The following is a 25000-nucleotide window of genomic DNA, read 5'->3' on the forward strand; positions in this document are numbered from 1 at the left end:
ATGCCGAAGAGTCTGTTGTGAGGCTCAAAATTTCATTTGCATCCAACTGCTCGTTTTTTAAGTTGTAAAAACGACAGCTTTGATCCGAATCTTCAACAACGGTCTGAATTCTACTATCAGGCGGTTGGCTTCCTTGTTCTATTCTTTCAATGTTGGTAAGAGCTTTAGAGTCTTGTATAGATTCAACTTTGTTTTCTTCAGACAGAATATCATCTACGCTAGAACTACTTGTCATAACATCATTCAGCGTCGTGGCAATTGTACACGATTCTGGTTTCTCTTTTTGCGGTTCAAGTTCAGTGACTTCTTTGCCAACTCCAACATCATCGGCATCCGACTGAACTGTCCCCATATTATTAGTTATATCGAGAGTTCGGTTTATTTCAGATGTTTTGTCTGTTTGATTATCCGTCCCAGTTTTTGAATTTCGTTTTTGATTTCCATTCCCTCCACACTGAGAAATCGCACTGTCAACTTCGAAAGCCTCATCTCTATTTTGATAACACGCCTTCTCTGATTCTGACTCTATTTCTTTACCGGAAGTGTGTTGACGATCACTTGATGCAAGAGATGTCTTCTCAGCTTCCGGTTTATTTATGTATTTATCATCGAGAGATGATGATGGTGGAGAAAATGCCTTTTTCCACTCAGGTTTACGAGTCTGCTGCTCTCTTGACCTCTGCAGGTGACCTCTCGGCAGCGATGGAGATGTGACAGATTTCTGAAACCGTTTCAGACTTTCAGCAACCGTCGGCCATGTGAATTTCCGAGTGCCTGGCTTCGTACCCGTTCCTTTCGGAGAGTGCATGGTACTACTAACGTTTTGACAAGACTCATGGTTCGGGCTCAAATCCCTTTCTTTCTCAACCTCTTCTTTATCAGACTGATCGATCGTTCTGGAAATACCCAATCTAGTTTTTGACGATTCGAGACCAGACAAACAAATCAAATCACTTTTCGCATCGTGCTGCGATGTGTTTCCATTATCCTTTGGAGTTATCTCCTCCTCATTTCTATTTTTATCTCCAACTCGAGAGGTGTTATCATAACAGCATAAAACACCGTCTTTAGATTCCACAGTGGCTCCCGAACTCTGTGTGAAAACACCATCGTTCTTATCAATATTCTTTCTCACCACCGGGGTCTTGCTTTCGGTAATATTTTCAGGATTAGACGAGGGAAAAACTGTCGATTCCCCGCACAAAATAGCTTCGTTAGTTATTTTATCCTTCCTTTCATCACCCTGCACATGATCTGAGTTTGAATTCAAATTTGAGATAGAATAATTACACGCATCTGACTCCACAGCTGACACGGGGTGTGTTGTTTTGTTTTCATGTCTCGCTGAAACAACACACTCATCTCCAGTAGCATTCAATTCCTTGTTGGAATCGTGACGAACAAGACTCGAATCGTCAGAAACGACTTGGATTTCTTCACTTCTATTCTTATTTATTCCCAAGTTCACAGAATAAACATCGCCTTCTTCTCCACCGAAACACAAACCACCACCCAAAACATTTCCACGTTGACGAGCAGAATTCAATAAAATAGTCGAATCTCCGTGTTGACTGCCACGCTTTTCACCGTCATTATCAACACCATCGTCGACGTCCTTATCATCGCAATCTTCGTCACAGTGACAATAATAATCATAACAACATTTTCCCCCGTCTTTCAATTCCAAATCATGACTGTCTCCACTCCTCTCTCCTGTCACAGCGACTTGTTGCTCTGGCATTTGGGCGGATGCCGATGGAGCCGGCTCTCCTTCACCCCTCTCCTTCTCCTCCTCCTCCTTCTCAATCTTACTCCTCTCCTCACTCACTCCACCTCTTTCTTCGTCCGTCGTCTTATCTCTATCAACCGTTCTCATCTCATGTTTTTCATTTACCTCTTTCTCATTACTATTATTCTTCTCTTCAATTAGTCTCTCGACCGTTTTGTCGAACGGTTCATTTGATTCATTTTCTATTTTCGACTTGGATGAATAAGAAGTAGATGAAGAAGACAGAGAAGATGTGGAGTGACGGATGGAGGGTGAGTGGGCAGTAGTCCCTTGTTGGTCTTTGACAGTGGTAGTTATAACACAATTACAACACTCGTCCTTGGTATCGACCAGTCTGCGAACGCGATCGATATTATTTTTGGAAGAGTTGGGAGAAACTGTTACGTCATCATTATTGCCGCTATCGTCATCATTACGTCTACTACGGTCATCGACCATTCTCTGACCTTTGACCTTATCATACTGCCAATTTTTATATAAATCAAGATCTGCGAAATCATCTTTTCTGTTCGCTGAAGAATGAGATGAATCCATACTGCTCAAATCAAGACTGCTATTTTTATTCGAATTCTTGGCGTATTTATTCCGTTCAAAATCTGTTGTATGACCTCGTTCTCCGGGTGTTGTTGAAGGGGAACACATTCGATGATGTACGAGACGGTCCCCGCGACTAACCACACCCCCAGTACCCACTGACCCCTTTTCAGACCCTTTCACCGCCACGCCATCTTTCAATCCATAATCCTTTGTGCCCGTTTCCAACCCCAAATTATCTCCCTTTGCACCACCATCGGGAATTGCCGATTTACGAGGGATTTCGGTCGTATATCCGGAAACCCCCGTTCGAGTCACCGGATCCCCCGTCGTGTCCTCATTAAGGTCATCACATCTCTTCTCCGAAATGACCACGTTGGTGTCTGGTGACCTATTATCAATAACGTATTTACTTCCCTTGGGACTTGTTTTCTTTGTCTTTTGAAACATATCGCCATTTTCGTACTTCTCATCTAAACTTAAATACTCATCTTTGAGCACATCATTATCATCATCATCATCATCATCATCATCATCATCATCATAGACATAATGATCATCATCTTTATGTTTCGTCTTTTTGGCAAATAACCCGCCTTTTCTTTGTCTTCCAATTTGATCTGCTGTTGACAGCTCATCAAGATAGACTTTCTTCCATATCCCAGCGTCTGCCCTGGCCCATTTGTACTTCCGGGGCGGTGATGGGGATACTGGCGGTGGTAGAACGGATGAGATGCTTTCTTCACCCCCAACTAGCTTCTCCTTGAGCATGAGCGATTCTTTGATGGCGGCCACCTTGGATTTTTGCACTGCAGATTTCCACTTTCCTATAGCTTTACTACTAACACTACTAGTATTAATACTACTATTCTTATTCTTCACGTCATTAGTGACGTCAGTTCTACTTCCACTGTGACACTCTGCATAATCTTTAAATTCATTTTCCATCACAGAATCAACACTTATTGTGATAGGTGTCGAGTAGTCTACACCATTGCTACGAACATCCGTTTTCACAAGTTCCCCTGGTGCATTGTAAGGTACATTCAAATTGTTCACCATAATATTGTCTACCGATGACTTAGGCACCTGGAGTATTTTATCAGAAGCAAACTCTTCATCTAAAGGACAAACATTTTTATCACCACTCAACAGAGGACTTCTATTAAAAACCTTTACTTGTTTGTTTGGATTGGGTGATTTTGATCTGAATATTTCAGCCCCATCTCCTTTGGATAATCTGCGTTCAATTTGCTGTACTTTGTCCCTGATTGACATCGCTTTTTCCTCTTCCTCTGATTCATCATTATGTTCTTCTACTTTGGCTTCACGTTCGCCGATGACATTTGGATACTCCTCTGTGATGGACGACACTGCTACCTCGTTTAATGTACATTTTATATCCTCATGGGTTGAAAAAGAGTCACATTCGTTGTCCAAAGTATTCTCCACACTACTAAATAGTATTGGAGACTTGGAACTTTTACAAACTCTTTCACGTTCAAAAATTTTGACCACTTTTTCTTTGCTAGTAACAGATTTAACGCCGTCTTCACTTTTATACAATCGCGTAACATTCTTCTGAAAATTACTCCGAGTTTCACACTGCATCACCTTTTCTGTTATTGTCATCGAAAACTCATCAACATTTCTCGAAATATTTTCCCCCACAGGTTGTTGCTCATTACGATCGCCACTTTTTCCTTCTACCTTTTGTTTCGTTTCACAATCATCCTCCTGTGGTAAAAGTTTTGCTTTACCCTGGTGGTTTCTAATCCCCGCCGCCATTATTATTCCACCGCCAGCTGTAGTAAATCTATCGGCACCGGCCATCAAGCTAGCAGTGTCTTTTTTATTTCCATTATCTCTGTGGCTAATGGTTTTAACGCCAGATTCTGACGTTGAGAGATGGGGATCTAGACAGGCACCTACATTCCTCAAATCGTTAGCGTCAGACACCGCGTCATTGTGTGAAGTAACAGAATCAATCCCATTGTAGGAAACGCAATCTGTCGTCGTGTCCATATTTGCGTCAGTTTTGACAAATCTTGGATCAAAATGTCCATCCACCACAGTTGTATTTCCAATTATTGAATTCTTCACATTATCAGAAATGTCATTGTCATATTCTAATTTGTCACATGATTGCTCAAGATTTGTTGAAACCAAATTCGTAAAACCTTCAGTGCCATTAATTTCGTTGTTGTCATGTTTGTTTTTATCATCATTTCCAGCTTGAATCAAAGTTAAAATTCCAGTTTTTGAATCCGAATTATTTTCTTGTAATCCAGTTTGCACTCTTTCTGAATGAAAACTTTCGTTTGAACACGTCGGTGTCACAATCACTAATTTTCCCTCTTTTTCAGTCTTTCTCGGAAGTTTAAATCTTAACTCCACACAAGGAAGATCTCCAGTCGATCCACACTTTTCCAAATCACTAGAGACATTACTAATTATCCTGGTCTCAGCATTTTTATTATCACAAATCACAACACTTGAAGAGTTCTTCTCTTCCCCTGTGATGCAAGGGGACGTAACTAAACAATGTGGAGGTAATGAGGTTGTTTGACTGGAAGACACTTGGACTACAGCTTCATTTTCAGTCCGTTCCACGATGCTATCGCCATCACCACCACTGCCATTAGCACTGCTGCTACTGCCGTTACACACTTGGCCGATTGCGGTGCTTTCAACAAGAGATTTGACCTGAGATGGTCCAACATCAGCACGTGTCATTACGTCACCATTCTCACCTGAATGCATTTTTGCACGGTCTCTACTCACCACCGAATCCGTCATCATTTCCATAACTCGCTGCTCACCGCATATACACACCACATCTTTCCCCCCTCTGTTATTATATAAATTAGACTTGTTTTCATTTGGTGATGAGCAGATAAAATTGTTACAGCCCTGACTCATCATCATCAGAGGGGAAGATTGGCGGGGTATTTCAGCTATAGCTTCTGATTCAGTATTCATGATAGTTATTTCATTAGAAGAGCTTACAACTCCCCCGCCTATGATATTAACCTTATCAAACCCAACGTTTGCTGGATCCAGCCTGCTTATCACACTATCATCTACCTGGCTAAATCCGGATAATGTTAGACCATCATTAGCATCTTTTCGGCTGGAGTTAAAATGTCTTATGTCAGTCTTATCATAATCTCTTTGAGACCCCTCCGAGTCAGTAATAACGCTCTTTCTCTCACGAGTAGGTGAGTAAATTGCAGGTTGAGCACTCGCACAGGCGAGACTATTTTCAATATTTATCTCCCCATTAGTTTGGTCTTTGAATAAATCATTCTTGGTAATGCATGTAATATTCTCTCCCCTCTCCTCTCCTCCATGTTCTTTATGAGGCGAGGTATGTGCACTAATAATAGAATAATTACAGACATTAGTCTCACGATCTCCAGCTTGTGCTGGGACATTAAAGCAATTCGTTTGTTTATCATTAGGCTCCATGATTTCATTCCTTGCATCACGACCATCAACATTCTCCTCTTTCTGCAAAGGTAAAACACTTACACACCCGACTGAGTCATGTATAATACTCGCCACGTCATTTTCTAATGGAATATCATGTACAAGTTTCTCATCTTTTTCTTGACTCAGAAAATAGGTCTCGTTTTCATGGTTATCTGATAAAGTTATGTCAGAGTTATGTTCCCATGACATCGAATGTACATTGGTAAACCTTTCTGAGATTGCACACCCCATGCTACTTTCAGTTTCAAAACCATTGACCTCATTTTTGACAACAGTTGTGCGTTCTGCACTCTCAATATTCTCTTTGTTAACAACACCTTGCGTGTTATGAATTGTTTCCTTTGTTTTAAGATGTGAAACATTTTCGTTATCAATTTTTTCGTTGTTTTGTAATACAATGCGGTTGTTAATCTTTTCTCCAGCTGTTGAAGAGCTGCAACTTTGCTTTAGATTGTCATCACTATTTTCCTGCAACAAGTTTGACTCTGTTTTCAACACCTTTCTGTCTTCGTTGTCTTTATAATCTGTGTTATTTTCAGGTAATGTGTTCTTACAAATGCTGGGTAAATCCTGGGCGTTGTTATCAAGTAAATATTCTTTATCTTGGGTAATGATGTAGTTATTGTCGTTAATGTTCCTTGGGGAATCGGAACGTCTTTCAGGGTCTGTTGTTGTACGTATGTCTGATGAGTACCCGCTCTCCTGGAGGCTGGAGACGAGACTGGGCAAAGGGCTGGCGTATTCCTCTGGTGGGTCAGTGACTTCAGAGGTATTTGTCTGGCTTGTGGTCTGTGGCTGTTGTTTTTCCTGTTCTTGATCCTCTTGCTGTTTTGATTTTTTATGTTGCGATGTATCTTGTTGTGATTTGTGTAGTTGTTGCTGTTGCCGCTGCTGTTGCTGCTGCTGTTGATGCTGCTGTTGTTGTTTTGGTTTATGTTGATGAGCTCGCTGAACTTTTGGTTGCTGTTGTTTTTGAAGCTTTTGCTCTTGGTGTTGTTTGAATTGATTTTGTTTCTTGAACTTCTGTTCTTCAGTCAGTTTCTGCTGTCTTGTATTTTCCTGTATTGCAACCGTGACATGAGAATCAATAGCCACAGGTTTACTATCCATTTTATCGTCAGCTTCAATGACAATGCTCTTGGGTTTCTTTCCAACAGGCATATTGTTGGGAGGCGTCTGAAAGGAAGATTTATTGACATCCTTGTCATTTTGACTGACCGCACCTTTGTTTTGATTTTGTGATGGGCTTGTTGTATTTTGTTTGCCATCTTTTAAATCTTTATGTATGCTAGTTTGAATTTTTCTAGGTGACGATTTCGAGCCCTCTGTTTGGAAAACCGATGCTGTTGTTGATACCCTTCCACCCGATTTCGACATTTTCACACTTAGAGCCTCTTTCCTTTGTTGTACCAGAGACACTGGATTAGAAATGCGTCTTGGCTTTGGTGCTTGTGCAATGTTGGTGTGTGATTTGACTTCAGTATTTTCGACTTGTTTTGCGTTAGGTGCTCCCATCGTCTTAACTACACTTTGTTCTTTGCAAGGTATTGTTGTAGAGGCCTCTGAAGAAGTACAGGTATCTTGTGTGTTGCTATGATTACCATCACTAGTTTTGATACTCTTAGAAGTCACGTGATGATCGGAATGTTTGATATTATGGCTTGTGCGGGTTTTTAATGTATTTAAAGAGTTAGAATAATTATTTTGTGGATCGAATTTTGGTTTTCTCAACAGTGATGGGCCAATATTTGGTCCGGGGAGTTCTTCTGATGATTTGGAAGAAAATTGTGCTTTGGGTGCTATTTTGGTGCTTTGTTGATTATTTTGTTGATGCTTTTGCCCATTGAGATCAGGTAGGTGAGAAATGATTTGCTTTGGGATGGAATGTCTTGAATTTTTCTCATTTCGACAAGGACGAACATGTGATGCGTTCACTAGATGTTTCGAACCCGCGCGTGGCGAAGATGAACGTTCACGACTCTCGCGCTGTTTGATATCTTGATTCTGTGCTATTTTCAGTTGTGGAATATGCCCTTTTATTTCTTTTCTTGTAAATTTGTCTCGCTGGCCGTCAGTCGCGTGTGCTGCCTTTTTGCTGTTGGACACAACATCGATGCTGAATGATGACCTGAATACAGACGGAGAACCACATCTTCCCAGATCACGCGACCGATCTCGGTGTGACGTGCTGGCTTCAACTGAAAGAGAACGGCCCACGCCGTTTGGTGACACTATTTTGCTTCGAGCTCTCCGCTCTGGGCCTGAAGTCTGATAGTTTGTTTTTGAGTCTAAGGAAGAGGGTGAGGATTTTGATGAGGTGTTTGATGAAAATGATGATGTTAAAGATGGCGGAGATGATGAAGTGGATAAACTGTCTTTTGTATCGTGTAGTTTCTCACGTGAAGATAATATGTGTAAAGGGTGGCCATTAGAGATTATTGCTCTTCCGTATTCGTAAGTTGGACTAGCAGGGACAGAAAATGAACTATTTTGGTCTGAACGGTGCGTAGATTTACATTGAGAGACATGCGAAGCACCTGCATCAATGGTAACAGATTTATTCAAACTATCACAACTACCTGGAAGTTTGTTTATGTTCAAATTGCCCGCTTTTTTCGGCAAAGCAACTCTGAGACATATTTCAGACGGTCGAGACGAAGGCGATGACAAATCTATACTAATGGACTCACCTCCACTATTTTGTACAACACCGCCTGTAACAGCTGACGAAGGTTTTAAATCCAAACGAAATAATCTCTTATCCGGGGTGGATTGAGAGGAAATCACACGATCACATGACGATCTGAAATATCTCAAGGACGCCCGGTCACCACCACCACCACCAACACCCCCACCGTGTCTAGGTGTAGAAGTGGAAGAAGGTGCGAGAAAATATGAGGACATATTCTTCAAATCGTTGGAGCCCTCCGAATCATAATCCTCCTCAGCATCTAAGAAATCCACATCAGAAAAATCAATCACTTGAAGATTTCTCTTCTCTCGTCCTTCTTCTAAACAATCTTCAAATTCAAAATCGCAGATAAGGTCTCTGCTACTGTTACTGCTTCGACTACAACAACTACTTCTACCTCTACCTACCACGGTGTCTTGGAATGCCTGCAAGTGGTGCATCTCAACATTAGCACCATAGCGATTATCTACGCCACCGCCGCCACTATCACTACAGTTACTTCCACTATCAAGAACGAGAGATTCTGACGAAATGAACCTGGCCAATCCTTCGCCTGCACTTCTCGGCGTTTCAAACTTATCATCAAAAAATAACACGTTATCATCAGAAAGAGTAGTAGTGTTATCATCATCATCATCATCTTCTTCATCATCATCATTATCACCATCTTCACTCTTTCGACCAACGTCTGAAGTGGCTGACTGAAAACTCGTTTCGGAGCTAGTGTCTGATGAGATATCAACGAATTCACCGTAGCTTATACTAGTAGTCAAACATTTCCCAACACCTTGCTGATGCACTTCCGGTCTCTGGTTGTCAAACACTTTTATGACGGTGGTGGTTGTTGTGGTTATTTCATCATCATCATCACTATCATCTCCTTCCTCTTCCACTCCATCTTCATCGTCTCTATATTCAGTCAGGGACCCGCGCCTGTCCATGTTTGCCTCTTCACCAAGGCTGTTATCGTCGTCATCGTTGACGTCTTCATCATCATCTATATTATTCATTTCCAGACGGCTTTCGTTGGCGGTGTGATACAACAGACTTTCATTCACCGAGTCACCATCATCCATCACTGTAACGGATGAATCAATTTTACAACCACTCTCTTTTACACGATTGGTTTTATTGCTAAATGATTCCTCTTCGTTCATGTTGCTTGAAGAGGGTCTGACCCTTTCTTCTTCTTCTTCTTCTTCTTCTTCTTCTTCTTCTTCTTCTTCTTCTTCTTCTTCTTCTTCTTCTTCTTCTTCTTCTTCTTCTTTATCATCATCAAGTTTATTATCTTTCCTTTCTACATATCTCTTATCTCCATCCTGCTTTTTATATTCCACACTATCACCAGCATCACCACGATGCACATCTTCTCCACTTAAATCCGGTTGTTTATCAAAGGAAATTTCATTGAAAGAAGCTTCGTTATTTTTAGACATTGTAGCCTTTTCTATCTCCATCTTCTCCACCGTAGTTGTATTACCCTCTGTAGAATGAAGGAAGCAATTTGTATCTGCATGTTGTTGTTCTTGTGTAACCTCTGTGTTGTCGGAGTCATTATAACGTAACTCGGAGCTGTTAGAAATTATCCTCGTTTCATTACAATTTGAAAAATGTGCCGTTGTAATAGCATCAGGAATGCAGTCGGTTACGGCAGTTGTAGAGTCAGAGGTCAAAGAGTTGGGGTCTGGAATTTTGGAACGACTTGAAATTTGTCCAAATTCTTTATCGCATTTTTCACGATTTTCCTTATCTAATATTTCGTTTTCCTCTGTCTTATCTTCGCTCATCTCCGATTCATTTATTGCCTTCTCAGTGTAGACAATCGTGTCTCTAGCTCTCCCCTTCTTATTTTCATGCTCTTCTTTTTCTTCACATTTTGTCTCTTTCTCATTTTCCCTCTTACCTTCTTTCACTACCTCCTGCTCTCTCTCAATCTTTTCCTCTTTTTTCTTTTCTCTCATCTCCTTTATTTTTTCTCTCTTTTCCCCATCCTCATTTTTCTTCTCCTGCTTCTCTTTATCCATTTCCAACTCATTTTCCATTTCACCCTCCTCTTTCTCCTCCTCCTCCTCAAGGTTCTTCTCATCTTTCTTCTCCTCCCTTTCCTCCTCCTCCTCCTCTTTCTCCTCCTTATCCTCAAGTTTCTTCTCATCTTTCTTCTCCTCCCTTTCCTCCTCCTCCTCATCTTCCACCCTTTCTTCTTCTTCCTCCTCCTCCTCCTTCTCTTCGTGCTTCTTCTCCTTTTCCTCCCCTTTCTCGACCATCAACGAACTGTTGCCACTTTGATGATGTTCTCTTATCACGTCCATCCCGGAGTGCAAAGTTGATAGTGTCAAATCTAAGTCTCCTTGTCGACGGGTAGAACTCTCCCCTTCGGAAAGACACGAAACACCCGCTGCCCTTTCAACGTTCATAATAATAATATTCTTTGGCACAGGTAAATTTTTCCCACAACTGACGCATAACCATGTACCTGTAGAATTCGTTTGAGACTCAATTTGAGATGCAGTGCAGGTATAGTTGTCAATAAACTCTCTACCTTTCTCTACAGAATCATCATTAAGATAGCCGCCACCACCACAACCCTCATCATCATCATCATCATCATCATCATCATCATCATCATCATCATCATCCTTAATTCTAATTTGGCCATGGTAATTGGTTTTGGTTACCTCATACTTGTCTAACTGACAATGATTAATCACATGGCCAAAATCAGAATCATGGATATTTTGACCACACTCTGTTATATTGGATTTGTCCAACTTTGTTTCACGTAAAATGGCCAGTTTTCTCTTGTCTTCATGATGATCATTTGCTGTCACTTCAGTGAAATCTTCAATCATACCAGATACTTTTGTGCTTAACTTACCAGCCGAGTTATTATTAGAATTCAGCTGGTCAGAGGTTGATTTGTCACTATTAACCAAATATGAGTCATTCCTATTAATTACATTCTCCACATCTGTTCCCTGGGAACGGCGGCACTTGCTACCATCTTCATACATTTCATTTTTTTCTTCGTTGTTGATCTCATAGTCATAACATCCCAAACCTTTTCCACCCTCCCTCACCGAATCTTTGACAACAGGAGTCTTCCCATCGTTACTGTGAATGGCACAGCTATCGCACAAAGAATATGAATAAGCATGACTATTGATATTTTTACTACGATAAGCTGTTACAATTTCTTTCTTGCCGAAATCATGAGCGTTGTTTTCTTTGTTTTCCAGACTTTGTAAGTCAAAACAAGTAGATTTAGTCTTTTTGTTACCTTCATACTGGTCGGAATACACACCATTCCCTATACTATTACTTCCATCTTGAGCACACCTTTGGCCTACTGAATTCCCATCACTATTTACCAACACTGTTCTTGCAAACTCTTTCGAGGAATTCTTGGTGTTATTAGCGTTCACGACTTCATTGTTACCTCCCTTTGTCTCATAACCGGCTACTCTTCTGCTTGAATTATTTTCTGCTGTTCCATCCAGTATTGAGTTTGTTGAACTCAGAGCATCATGATTATCGGACTTAGAAACCAAGTTAGAATAATATTGCACGTCCTCAGATGTGTCAGAATTTACAGTACCTTTTGGAGAACAAAGCATCGTCTCTTTATTGTCATTCAAGTAGTTTGAACTTCCACCAACAGAATCCGCGTCCGATTGGTGCAGATCCTCAGAGGAATTATTATTTACAATGCAAGATGACAAACACTCCGACGAACAAGGGTTTGAATTCATTTCCTTTGAAGAGCTTGATAAATTAACGGGGCCGTTCAAAAAGTTTGACTCCCTACTCGATGTATTTGTGTTATTCACAGAATCACAGGATTTTGATGTATTATCATAGCTTTTATTGTTATCATTTTCATTCATCTCCTTAATTATCACGTTATCATAATCACGAATATCATATCCTTTGGTTACTAAATCTCCACGACCATCAGATCTATCATCATTATCATCATCATCATCATCATCATCAATATTATCGTTATTATCATCACTGTCATCATTATCCACGACACTTATCTTCGTATTTTGACTCGCATCATCGAAGGCAGTATTATTAGCATTGCCATCATCGGGGAAATTATTATCCTCTTTGTTATCACCAGTCAGCTGTTGAGACGATTCTTTATTATCTATTCCATTGAAATTCTCAGAAATTACACACTGTATACTCTCCATATTGAAGTTATCACCACGAACACTACTCACACTTTTTATGCGGCTTTCATTACACATATCATCATCATCATCATTATTATTTTCATAGTCACATACATTGTTTTTATCGCAGTTTTCGTTCTGTCTACGTTTTGTATGCGGTTTAGTGAGTATGTCAGTAGTAGTCAACACAGACGGCCCGACTGCATCAACACGGCAGCGATAACCAGACGATTCTAGCACGGTTCCAGACTCATTTGCCGTGATATCAACACTACCGCTCCCCCTCCCCCTCCTCCCGTTCTTACTTCGTATACCCCCACCTCTCCCGTCAACTGGAACTGCTGTGGCTGCAACATTGCAGTAATTATCATTATCATTATTATTATTATTACTATCATCATTATCATCATTGACACGGCCTTTCTTATCGACACAGTCCAGTGAATTCGATGAAAATAACACAGGTCGGGTTTCAGAACCCAGCACACCATTTCCATTATCGTTGTCCTCCTTTACCTCATCTACCTCGCACAGATTTACTCTAATCCTCCTCATATTTCCTACTTCTCCTCTTCCTCCTCCCTGCACTCCTCCTCCTTCCCCAACCCCTCTTTCACCAAAACTATCACCCTCTCCTTTAACTTCTTCACCAACTTCACAAGTTTGTAAAACAACGACTTCATTCGACTCCGAACTCACACTGGAATCTGTTTTACTTCTACTACTGCTTTTGCCACCACTACAACTGTGTATTCTTTTATAACTCTCTGTTTTTCTCATAATATCCAATCCATTCTTTTGTGTGTTTGTTTCACTAGCTGTCGCTCCCACTGCTATCTCACCCAAACAACCTAAACCCTTAATGCTTTCCTGCTCCCTCACCCGTGATCTATCATTCTCAATCTCACACTCGCCTCTTGTTGTTATTGTCGCTGTTGTTATTTCTTTTCCATCTTCTTTCCTTATTTCACTTATTCTACTCTTTCCGCTCTCCATTCCATCAGAATTTCTATTATCATTTTTATGATCTTCAGTTTCTTGATTGTACTCTTTATCTCCTGTCCATAATTTAACACTGTTAACGTTGTCAGAAGCCACAGGCGGCACTTTTAAGTTTTCGATTTTACATCCAAACTCAATTTCGTTCCTAATCTCTCCCCTCCTTTCCCCATCCTTCTTCTTCTTCTTCTCCGCCTCCTCCTCCTGCTCCTCCTCCACCTCCCCCTCCCACCGCTGTAATCCCAGCCGCCGCTGATCTTCCCCCATGTCACAATCTCGGGGTGAGTAATTCGCGCAAAGCGGGGTAACTCGCTCACCGTTTTCAAATTCAAAATATAATGCATGGTTTTTCGCCCTTGATCTACTATTCGTATCGGCTACTTCAATCTCTCTTTTCGCCGTCACGGATAGAGAAGGGTGAGGGACGAGGTTGGTGGGTTGGTTTGGGTATGTGTTTAGTTCTTCTGGGTAAATACCTTGGTATGAAGCGAAAGCTTTGCCGAGTTGTGTCCCTTCCTTATCACCATTACCATCATCAAAAAACTTACTATTATTATCACTGATATCAATATTATTTTTGTCCACTTTGTTTTGTTTATCAGCACCTGATAACTCATCTCCCTCAGACAAAGACGAATGGCAGCAACGATAGACGCTATTTTTATCATCGTCGTCATAAGAAGACAACGAGTGCGTGAGTGCAGTCTCACATCCTCCTCGGTGCGTGCCGCGTTCATTTTGTTTGTTTTCTTTACTATTGGAATGGTAGCGCACGTGAGAGGAAGCCTGAGAAATCGACAGTAAGAGCGCACTATCATCATCACCAGTATCATCATCATCATCATCATCATCATCATCATCATCATCATCATCATCATCATCATAATTATCATTATTACGGAGGCCATCGTGATCACTTGAGCAGCTAAATGAAGACACCGGAGGGAAAGAAGCCGACATTTTATAATCAAAATCCGATGTAAATTTACCTTTACGTGAGTGCAATACTGTATGAGCTGACGAAGAATCGCTTTTTGAAAAATGTTCATAGCTCAACGACAGTTTGTCTTCATCTTCCAAAGGCAAACTTGTTAGAATCTCTCCTTCCTTGGTCTCTTCTTCATCATCTTCAACTTGGTTATCATTTCCATCCTCTTCATTAATATTCTGATCGGTCTTTTCATTCTCTTCTTTGTGGTAGTCGTCGTCGTCGTCCTCCTCCTCCTCTTTCTCCTCCTCCTCCTCTTTCTCCTCCTCCTCCTCCTCATCATCATCATCATTTAATTGGTATCCACCTTTATACAATAAATCCCTTACAATTCCAATATGTACACTAAACCCACCCTTCTGCTCACCACCCCCACCACCACCATCATCATCATCATTCGTTTTCATATATTCCATTCCTTTCAACTCTCTCAACTTTTTCACCTCTTTCAAAGAATTTTCTTCCTCCTCCTCCCCCACTCTCCTCCCACTCCCCTTCCCCTTCCTCACCACCTCATCCGTATCCATCACCTCTGATCTCTTAATCTTCTTCCCACTTCTCTCACCTTCCTTGTTTACCTTCATCTTAGAACCCAAAACAGAAGGTGATGTTGTAGTTGTAGTGAACGCGCGCAGTGGCGGCGCCGAGACCTTTTCACTCCCCCTACTACTACCACAACTCCCTCGACGCAACTTCGTCGAACTGTGAGTACCACTGACACGAGTAACACTCTCTCCAAACCCAACACCATAACGACCACCATTTCTATGCGCATTTTGTTTTTTCAGGCTATCGTCCCCAGCTGTTTTTTCTTTGGTAGATTGTTTTGTTTTAGGAAGTAATTTTCCAAATTCCAAATTTTTATCAAAATTTTTCTTTTCCTTCATACCATCAGCATCATCAGCCTTATGATTTGTTATGCGTTTGTCACCAGATTTTGCTTTCTCTCTTGATAATTTCGATTTTGTGGTTGACACTGATAGTAACTTTGACTTATCCTCTTGTTTTTGTTTATTCGTTGACCTCTCTATCGTTGAAGTACAATTTAAATCACCATTTCCGCTTTTACCAACTTGGTTTTTGTTTACATGATCCGGACCTGGCGTGATTTTACAATCACTTCTAGAAAGGTTTGTTTTCGCGTCTTGAAGTCGAGTGGATTCACATTTAAACATCTCTGTGTCTTCAGAATTATCATTTAATCCTGTATCGTCGCTGCCATTCTTTGAGACAATCTCCATCTTGTTTTTGTGAGGCACAGCAGAAGTTATTGATGATTTCAATGTTTGGTTTATTGTTGTTGTTGAGTTTCCAGAGGATTTTCTCAAACTCCTGGCGTTTTGTTTAGGTGATAAATCTACTACTTTATTTGTTTTGTCAGAATCCGTTTCCTTCCGTGTACTGGAAGCTCTTTTAACCAGTGTCTTTGATGTGGTCTTATAACACGTGTTGGGAAGTGACGATTTCCTCGTAGCATCACGCGATCTCTCCCCACTAACGTGACTTTCTACTGAACTCTCTCTAGTTGAACAAACGGATATGACGTCAGAGGTAGCTGATGACGTAGAGGAAGTGGCGGAGCCTCTTCGAAATCCGAACGACATTCGGCTCGGAATTCCAGATCCGCTCTCTTTTCTCCCTCTACCTCCTCCTCCTCCTCCTCCTCCTGCTCCTCCGACTCCTCCCCGTCTTCCTTTCCCCTCTCCATGTCCACTCGTTGAAATAACCCCACCGGCTATTACTTTACCACCGCTATTCTTATCCTCCGTCATTCTAAACGATTTTGATCCGACGGGTTTTACACCTGTCTTTCTGCTGCTCCCCAGGGTCGGCGACCTGCCTTGGTTATTCTTATTATTATTCTGACTCATCGACTCCTCTTTCACTTTAACACGAATGTTTTTTTCACCTGCTTCCAGTTTGCCAATTTTACGGCTACCCTTTTCAAATTCCGCGCTATCACATGATAATGTGCCTTGACCCTGGGTATTATTTTTATCGCAGTCTAAACTCTCTTTTCTTTCTGATACACTTTGAACTTTAACCTTCATATCACAGGAATTATCGCTTATCAAATTTTTAGAAGATGCGTCGGCAATTTTATTACTTGTTTCGTGAACAGATTCAAATCTATTTTTGTCATGTACTTTTGTTATTTTTATTTCCATTTCTTTTTCCGATTCCGGATTTGAATAATTCATGAAAGTCTTATCTTCAACTTCACGAGGAATTCTAATATTTGTTTCATCGTTAACCAAAAACGTTCCAAACTCCATATTTTCATAACTCTTACCAACAGTCCTTCTCCTTCCCGCGGTCTGTAACTTTGAATTCAAATTTGAACCGCTGGACACGTTATTTATAAATGACTCATTTTCCTCCACTGCTGTTGTTGTTGTTTTTGCCGTTACTCGGATACTTGACAATGTGACGTTATGAAGGTCATCACATGTTTCAACTCTGACCTTTCCACCATCACCTCCACTGCCACTTATTACTCCTCCCTCACTTATAACACTTTCGCTGATGAGGCTTTTGACCTGCTGGTATTTACCATCTCCACCTTTCTCATTGTTATTTCGAATCATTATTCTCTCACCGTCTCTATCTGAATAACCATCAAAATCTCTACCACACGTGAAACTACCATTACCGCCGTTATCATCATCACCACCACCACTACCACCACCACCGTTATCATCACCACTACCACCACTACCACCACCACAGTTATCATCACCACTACCACCACCACAGTTATCATCACCACTACCACCACTACCACCACCACCGTTCACAACAAACCTGTCAACATTTTTGGCGCTTCTTTTCAAAATAATATAATCGGTTCCCTCCCCTTCCTCAGAATCAAATTGGTGAGTTTTCAAGTCTGTAGTTGTAGTAGTTATTGTTGTTGTTGTTGTTGGAAACGCCACGATATCCAAATTTGAATCAAAATTACACGCCATAGTTGTAATGGGAGGAGAAGGCGTAGCTTCATTAGCTTGTCCTCTCTCATCTGTGTTAGCTTCAATAAAGTCGTCAGAATCTTTAAATGTGTTTGAACTGTTATCTTTTGGGTTTACAGCAACATGGTTGGACTTATTTGGTTTCCTGTCAATATCACAGCTCATGTCGTCAAGTGTTTTATTTATAATATCCACATCTTTGTTCTCACTTGATGTTTTTCTAGGGCGTTTAATGCTCGTCTCTACCGCTTCTCGATTATCTTCCGTTGATGTCCTGATCAAAGACCGACTCTCACGATCTGACTTAATCAATGAAGAAATATCATTGGGTTGTTTCCCTTCTTCGACAATTTTGGAATTGTTATCGCTAGTGTTTTGTTTCGTCACTTGCGCATGCGTTATTGTTGAGTTGTCAGCGGAAGTCGTCTTCTTTTCTGGACGGCTACTGTTACGTCGTTTGTTGGGTTCGTCGTTGGGACGTTTTGAAGACGTCCATGAAGACGTTTTGTTTAGGGAAGTTCCTCCTGATTTGTGGGAAGATCGTAGAGGTGTATCGTGTCCCAGTGATTTAGAGTTTGTTGATGATTTCTGACTAGATAAAGATAACGAGGAAGGTAAAGGGATGAAGGACGGAGAGCGGTTTGAGGATCTGGACGCGTTTTTGTTGCTGTACTGAGGTGCTGATGTTGACGTTGTTCTCCTTTTTGAAGATGGTGATGATACCGTGGATGATGTTTGTTGGGGTGGTGTAATTTTCTTTTTTGGCGATGGTGAGGTTGATGCTGATGTTGCAGTTTTTGTGGATGTTGCTGCTGCTGCTGCTGTTGATCTTTGCGTTGATAATGTTTTCTTTGATGGTAATGGCGATGAGGATGAGTTTGTTGTTGCTGTATTTGTTTTGGTTTTTGTTGGGGTTGGGTGAGGCGATGAAATATGAGTTTTTGATTTTGATATGAGTTGTTTTTGTTCTAAAAGGTCAGGGTTCGATTTTGAGGGCGGGCTTGTAGAATTTTCGGTAATAATAGGTTTTGTTTTGAATTTCTGTTGAGATGAATTGGTGTTGTGGTCAGGTTTGTTGATATCGGTTTGTTGTGAATAAAGATTTGACTTTTTTGTTGGTTTACTTGTTGTTGCAAATGATGATGACGACGATGACGACGATGATGATACAGATAAAGATGACGTAGGTCTTGGTATAATGGACGCTGTGCGTAAAGGTGGTGTAGCTTCTCTGGATGTTGTGCTCTTTGTTGAATTGTCAGAAAGCACAGAAGAGGATTGCGTTGATGATGACGATGCCAATGGATTAAATAATGATGGTGTGGTTTTCAATGATGAAAGACTTAGGGGTGTAGAAATTGATTCCTCTATTGCTATATTCATTGCGCCATCCTCGGCAGAACCTATATCAGTGTTTCTAAGGTTTAATAAGCTATCCCGGGAAACAATAACATTTTCCGAAGATTGTGATATTGCTTCTGGGGGAGTTCTATGCGACTTTTCTTTGACAGCACGAGGGGTGGACCGCTTTGAATCAGATGGATTCGAGACTAAATTAGATGAATGTGGTTTCATCGTTGATTTACATGATGATAATTCTGCTGTTGATGACTTTTTTGGGGATGATTGGGCAGATGGCAACAGTGATGATGACTGTAATGATTTTGATGAGGCAGCAAACTGGGGTGACGTTGTTGAAAATTTTACTGAAGTTGCTGACGCTATGGAAGACCCCGATGACGATAATGACGATGAAACAGCAGTTGTTTGAGAATGGTGATGACTAACGGCTTTGGAAGACCTCGGGGATTTCTTGGAAGTTTGTTCAGAAGCAGAAGCACCAACTTTATGCACCAAAGTCTTTTTTGTAAGACCGCTCCTCAATTTTTCCCAATGCGAGCATGTTTTTGTAGAATCTTTTTTCAGCTTATCCCCTGTCCCAGAACTGGTGGATACCGACATCACATTGGCATTATTTGCAACGGGTCGTATCTTTGACCCACCCAATGATTTGCTGCTCTTTGTGGTTTCTTTTCGGCTAGTTCTTGGGGACGACTGAGATCCCAAGCTTGTCACACTCCCACTACGTTTTTCCTTCGGATATGGGCTCTGCTGACCATGCTGCTCAGCAATTTTAGCCCCCTCTACAAGATGAGATCTCAAATATTTGCCCTTCGACTCCGTGGTCTCCTTACCCAGGATTCCCCTAGGAGACCTGGACTCATTTGCCCTTGAGACTGAACTAGTATTTTTGTTGTTGTCATCTTTGCCAAGAGTAATCGATGTTTTTCCATTTTTCCCTGTATTTGTCGTCATAATTTCAAAGTGTTTATTTACTTTTGTAACCAAAACCGAATAACAGGGCAAGTTTTAGATTGGGATTTGGCACTTACAGTTTTGATAGCCTCTTTCTTTCAGAAACTTGAGACCTTGTGTTCACATAATAGAAATACCGATGTATTTGTCCTCGAGATCTTTATATGTATTTAATACTCTCCTTTTTTAAATAATAGTCTTCACACAAGGCGATGTAATTGGACCAGTCCTTTATTCTCACAACATTCATGATTCTTGTTAATTGTACCTCCTCCGAATATCTAAATTATTACAATAAATTGATTATATTCTTATTGATCTTCCATGTTTCCTTCATGCTGGGGTAACTCACCACATGGCCTGTTCGATACACCAAATGATACAATATCTAATAACCGTTCTTTTGATGGCATTTTAATTGTTTTTTTGATGATTAATTTCTTTTCATCATATCATTGCCATTAGTCTCTCAAGTTGTGTAACTCATCTCATACATCCGGTTAAACAAAGGTAATAATTAACTTTCATCTTTTAAAATCCTTTGTAATCAATTTTAAAACGTTTCTTTTATTTTCATATTCTTGATGTTTGGTTGATAAATTTCTTTCCTTTATGAAACCGACCAATAACCCAATCCGGTAAAAAAAAATTATTTTCAAAGATCCACCGTTGCTTCTGCTGCTGTCTGCTGCAGGTATTCCACTTCCCTACCTTTTGTATGTTCGTGAGTACATCATCTGCTGGCTCAGGTGCGTGCAGGTAATAATATTATTCATTGCATTCACGTGCATTTTTCATTTTATTCCCAACTCGAGCGAACCGACCTGGCTGGTAGAGTTTTTGGCTGTTCTGGCAGATATGTTTTTCTGGAAAAAATAGAAAGAAATAAAAATTAGATAGAAAGAAGATATAGGTGGATTTTTTTTTTCTTTCTCGAAAAAAAAAATTGAATAGAAAAATTAGAAAGATATTTAAACAAAAAGGTTGAGGCACAATGCTATTACTTCATTATATAAACATGGATGTTTGTAATGCAGCACATTGATAGGTTCATAAAACGTTTATTTTAGGCAATTGCCAATATAACTCATACAAGAATATATTTTCATCAACAAATCAAATAAGTAAAATCAATAATAAATCGCCTTTTTTTCTCATCTATAGATAGTTCGAAGATGACGTCACTCAGGTCTTTGTTATTGTTTTTTGCCATCCGCGTTTAGGAGTAATGCTCACTGAACTGTATTAACCTGACTGTAAACGTTCATGCATACACACAGTTTTGTGTGTTGGTCCATTTTACTTCCGGATGGCAATGTTAAGCTTCTTAGCCAAGCGCATACTATCTTTACGACAAAGCTTTTAACTTCAAACGAATATGAACGTTTAATGCTGTGCTAGTGCGGTTATGTGGTCTAGAGATATGACACTCGCTTTCGGATCGGAAGGTCCTGGGTTCGAGCCTCGCTCGGCACATAGTTGAGTCCCTGAAAAAGGTTCTTTACTCACATTCTCTCACCGTACTTATGTGTAAAATCAGTACCTTTACCGTGAACATAGTTGTCTCTCTCTCGGGAAAAAAAATAATAACATCGCCTAAGAGGCGTCATGTCTCGTTACGCGGTGTTGCTGTTGGTCAGGGAATCCTTGGAAAGCGTTTTGAGCACGTTTAGTGGAGATTGCGCCATCGTTAACATATAGCCAGCAGTTTGACGTCATTTTTTAGGTTTGTGTAGCGTCTAGAGAGTTGTCGTTAGTAGTGCTCAAGGAAACAAGTTATTCCATTGGTTGAACTATTGAATACAACTCACGATTTGTTTTCTTTTGTGGCCAAAGACTGGCATTTTGACGTCATTTTTTTGGCCAGTGTCAGGCTATATTGCTGTTTGAAACTCGAGGAAGTAAATTACATTTTTAAAAATAATGGAATATATTTAATTAAACGAATATTAGACTAAATCAATTTAATCCCTAAAGAAAAATGTTGTGATGTTATGGACGTTTTGGGTTTCCCCTTTGATGACAATTGTCATTGACACTTTGTAAAGCGCATTGAGAAAATTTTAGTGGATACTGCGCTGCAACAAAGCCAAAAAAAATTGATAATTTTGGTTTTGTTTTATCTTTGTATATTTGATTGTTTTGTTTTGTTTTGTTTTGTTTTGTTTTGTTTTGTTTTGTTTTTGGTTTGTTTGTTTTTGTTTTGTTTTTGTTTTGTTTTTTGTTTGTTTGTTTTTTGTTAGTTTTTTTGTTATAGTTTGGGGTTTTTCGGGTTGTTTTTGTTTTGATTTAAAGTTGTTTTTTTTTTGTTTATGGGATGGGGGAGGGGAGTTGCTTATTATTATTTTTTTTTTTTTTGTCTTTCTTTTCCTGCCAAAATGAGACAAGGCATTTTGTAGCAGACGAGCAATTTGTTAATAGATCAAGGCTATAAAACGATAGTGGTTTGTTTATTACCTGTGCTCAGATATTGAGGAGAGAAAGAGAAAGAGAGAAAGAGAGAGAGAGAGAGAGAGAGAGAGAGAGAGAGAGAGGAGAGAGAAAGAAAGAAAGAGAGAGAAAGAGAGAAAGTAAAACCAAAAAAAAATATTAAAAAAAAAAGAGAGAGAGAGAGAGAAAGAGAGAGAGAGAGAGAGAGAGAGAGAGAGAGAGAGATTGAAAGAAAGTACAACAATGTGATAATAGATAAGGCCGATGAGCCGATAAGTGAATTGTTTATCCCATGTGCCAAGCCAGGGACTGGAAATCGCTTGAAGGAAAAACAGTGGAAGAGTTGTCTATGATAGAGAATATATGGATAGTATGCGCTTGGCTAAGAACCTCACAACATTGCCATCCGGAATTATAACGGACCAACACACAAAACCATGTGTAACTTAAACGTTTACAGTCTGGTTAATATAGTTTAGTGAGAATTGCTCATAAACGCGAATGGCAAAATACAAAACAAAACAAAAAAACAATAACAAAGACCAGAATGACGTCAACTTCATTCTATCTATAGGAAATGAGAGAGAGAGAGAGAGAGCGAGAGAGAGAGAGAGAGTGGGGGGGGGGAGGGGTGGTAGAGTGACAGAGTGAAAGAGAGTGAGTGAGAGAGAGTGAGTGAGTGAGTGAGTGAGTGAGATTGAGAGATAGTGAAGGTAAGAGAGACCGAGAGAGAGAGAGAGAGAGAGAGAGAGAAAGAGTGTGTGAAAGAGTGTGAGAGAGTGAGTGAGTGAATGTGAGCGAGAGTGACTGAGTGGATGAGAGACAATGAGAGAGGGAGAGAAACAGAGAGAGTGAGAGAGAGAATGGGAGATAGTGAGAGAGACAGAGATAGTGAGGGAGTGAGATACAGAGAGAGAGAGACAGAGAGAGAGAGAGAGAGAGAGAGAGAGTATGAGGGAGATAAATTCGTTCCATAAAATATAAAAGAAATAAACCCTTGTCTGTTTTGTTTTTTGTTGTTGTTTTTTTGTTTTGTTTTTTTTTTCTGGAGTTTTTGTTGTTGTTGTTGTTGATGTTGATTTTGTTGTTCTTGTTTTTGTTTCTTGTTTGTTTTTCTTTTATTTTGATTTGTTTAAAAATATAAACTTTGGTATAAAATTGGAGTGGTTTAGAAGCTGACACAGGAATAATACGTAACACATATCTATAGTCAAACCTATAAATCGTGGATCTTGCAATACTTCATTGAGGCGCGAGGTAGGCCAGAATTCAATATGTATACAGTAGAGCATTTCCACCGATTTACCATGCTTCATGAGCGTATTTAATAAGGGTACTTATTCACACATGAGTCATGTAGGACAATTAATAATGTGTGCAGAGTATTTGCTAAGTAGTATGCAAGACAATTGAGATGGATTGTGAGGAGAACAGGATCGACGATATGAGATCTGAGCAGATTGGTGGAGAGACATGATCGCATGTCTGAACAGGCCTGGCACTTGATGATGATGATGCAAGATACAATTATTGTCAAGTATAGACAATGGTACGGTGTTGATCTACGGGTGTCTGTCTATAACGTTCCTGTTTCAAACTTATTATTCTAAAACCGTATAGTATATGGTCTAAGAACTATAAACATTGCCATCGGAAGTATAACGCCCAACACACAAAACTGTCTGTATCCATGAACGTTTACATCGGGTTAATGCAGTTCAGTGAGTATTACTAAAACAGGGATGGCAAAAAAAAATAAGACCTGAGTGACGTCATCTTCGAACTATCTATAGATATCTATATATTATCTCCACCATAACAGGAGAACTGGTGGTATGCCAATCGGCGTTCGAGACCTGCTGGCTAATCGCTTATCAGTGGGACTTTCATACCGGCGCAAGAACATACTGACCGACGGTCACGTCTTTTAACTGTGAATCGAAGATCCGGCCCAGTAGGGGAAGACACGGGTGGTCCCACTTCTTTCCTTCAACGTACACTCCCAGCAATCGTTCTCGTGGGACTTTCCACTTGTCCAACATGTACCCGATGTGGGAACGAACCCGAAACCGCAGAGCATCTAGTTGAACGGTGTGTTGCGACGAAGCTTCCGGGCGGGTTTACGACGGTGCACGAGTGCGGTAAAGAAAGAATTTGCGGATTGGGTCGATCGTCATAACATAGTAGTATGAGCACCTTTAGAGGCTGCTGCTGCCATCTTTAAGGAAAAGCAAAACATTTCTGCCCATTATCCATCAACCCACAATACATCATCAAATTTTGCAAAACAGCTTGAACCTAAAAGACATCATTTTTATCTCCTTTTATTTCGGAATAGCATTTGCTTGCTACCCTTTTGATAGGACGCTAGTCTATCGCAAATGACTTTCTGCCATATCTAATAGACCCAGGTACCCTATCACTGCTGGGTGGACAGGGGGGTCAGAAAAAATCTCGACTACACCAGTAATTGAACTCGGTCCCTTTTATTGTGAAGCGAGTGCTCTACCAACTGAGCTATCGGGACCCCCTGCTCTCAAGTTTTTATAATAATAATATAATCATTATAGATAGTATGCGCTTGGCTAAGAAGCTCACGACATTGCC

The 25000-nt window shown here is 40.3% G+C and overlaps 2 protein-coding genes across 2 annotated transcripts in view; one reads left to right on the forward strand and one right to left on the reverse strand.

The window, feature by feature from the left end:
• The window catches only part of LOC144981101 (uncharacterized), an 860429-nt gene that overhangs the window by 228699 nt on the left and 606730 nt on the right, over nt 1–25000 (forward strand). The gene's annotated exons all lie outside the window — the stretch shown is intronic.
• The window catches only part of LOC144981089 (uncharacterized), a 232338-nt gene that overhangs the window by 124902 nt on the left and 82436 nt on the right, over nt 1–25000 (reverse strand). Inside the window, exon 3 of the mRNA XM_078929213.1 lies at nt 1–20829. This exon is cut by the window's left edge and continues 680 nt beyond it. Within this exon, the coding sequence (XP_078785339.1) occupies nt 1–19963 (19963 nt within the window). The 5' untranslated portion in view covers nt 19964–20829. The remainder of the gene's footprint in view (nt 20830–25000) is intronic.

Source organism: Berghia stephanieae, chromosome 10, assembly GCF_034508935.2.
Source record: "Berghia stephanieae isolate SIO BIC M18660-M18661 chromosome 10, UCSD_Bste_1.3, whole genome shotgun sequence".
Taxonomy (NCBI): Eukaryota; Metazoa; Mollusca; class Gastropoda; order Nudibranchia; family Aeolidiidae; genus Berghia; species Berghia stephanieae.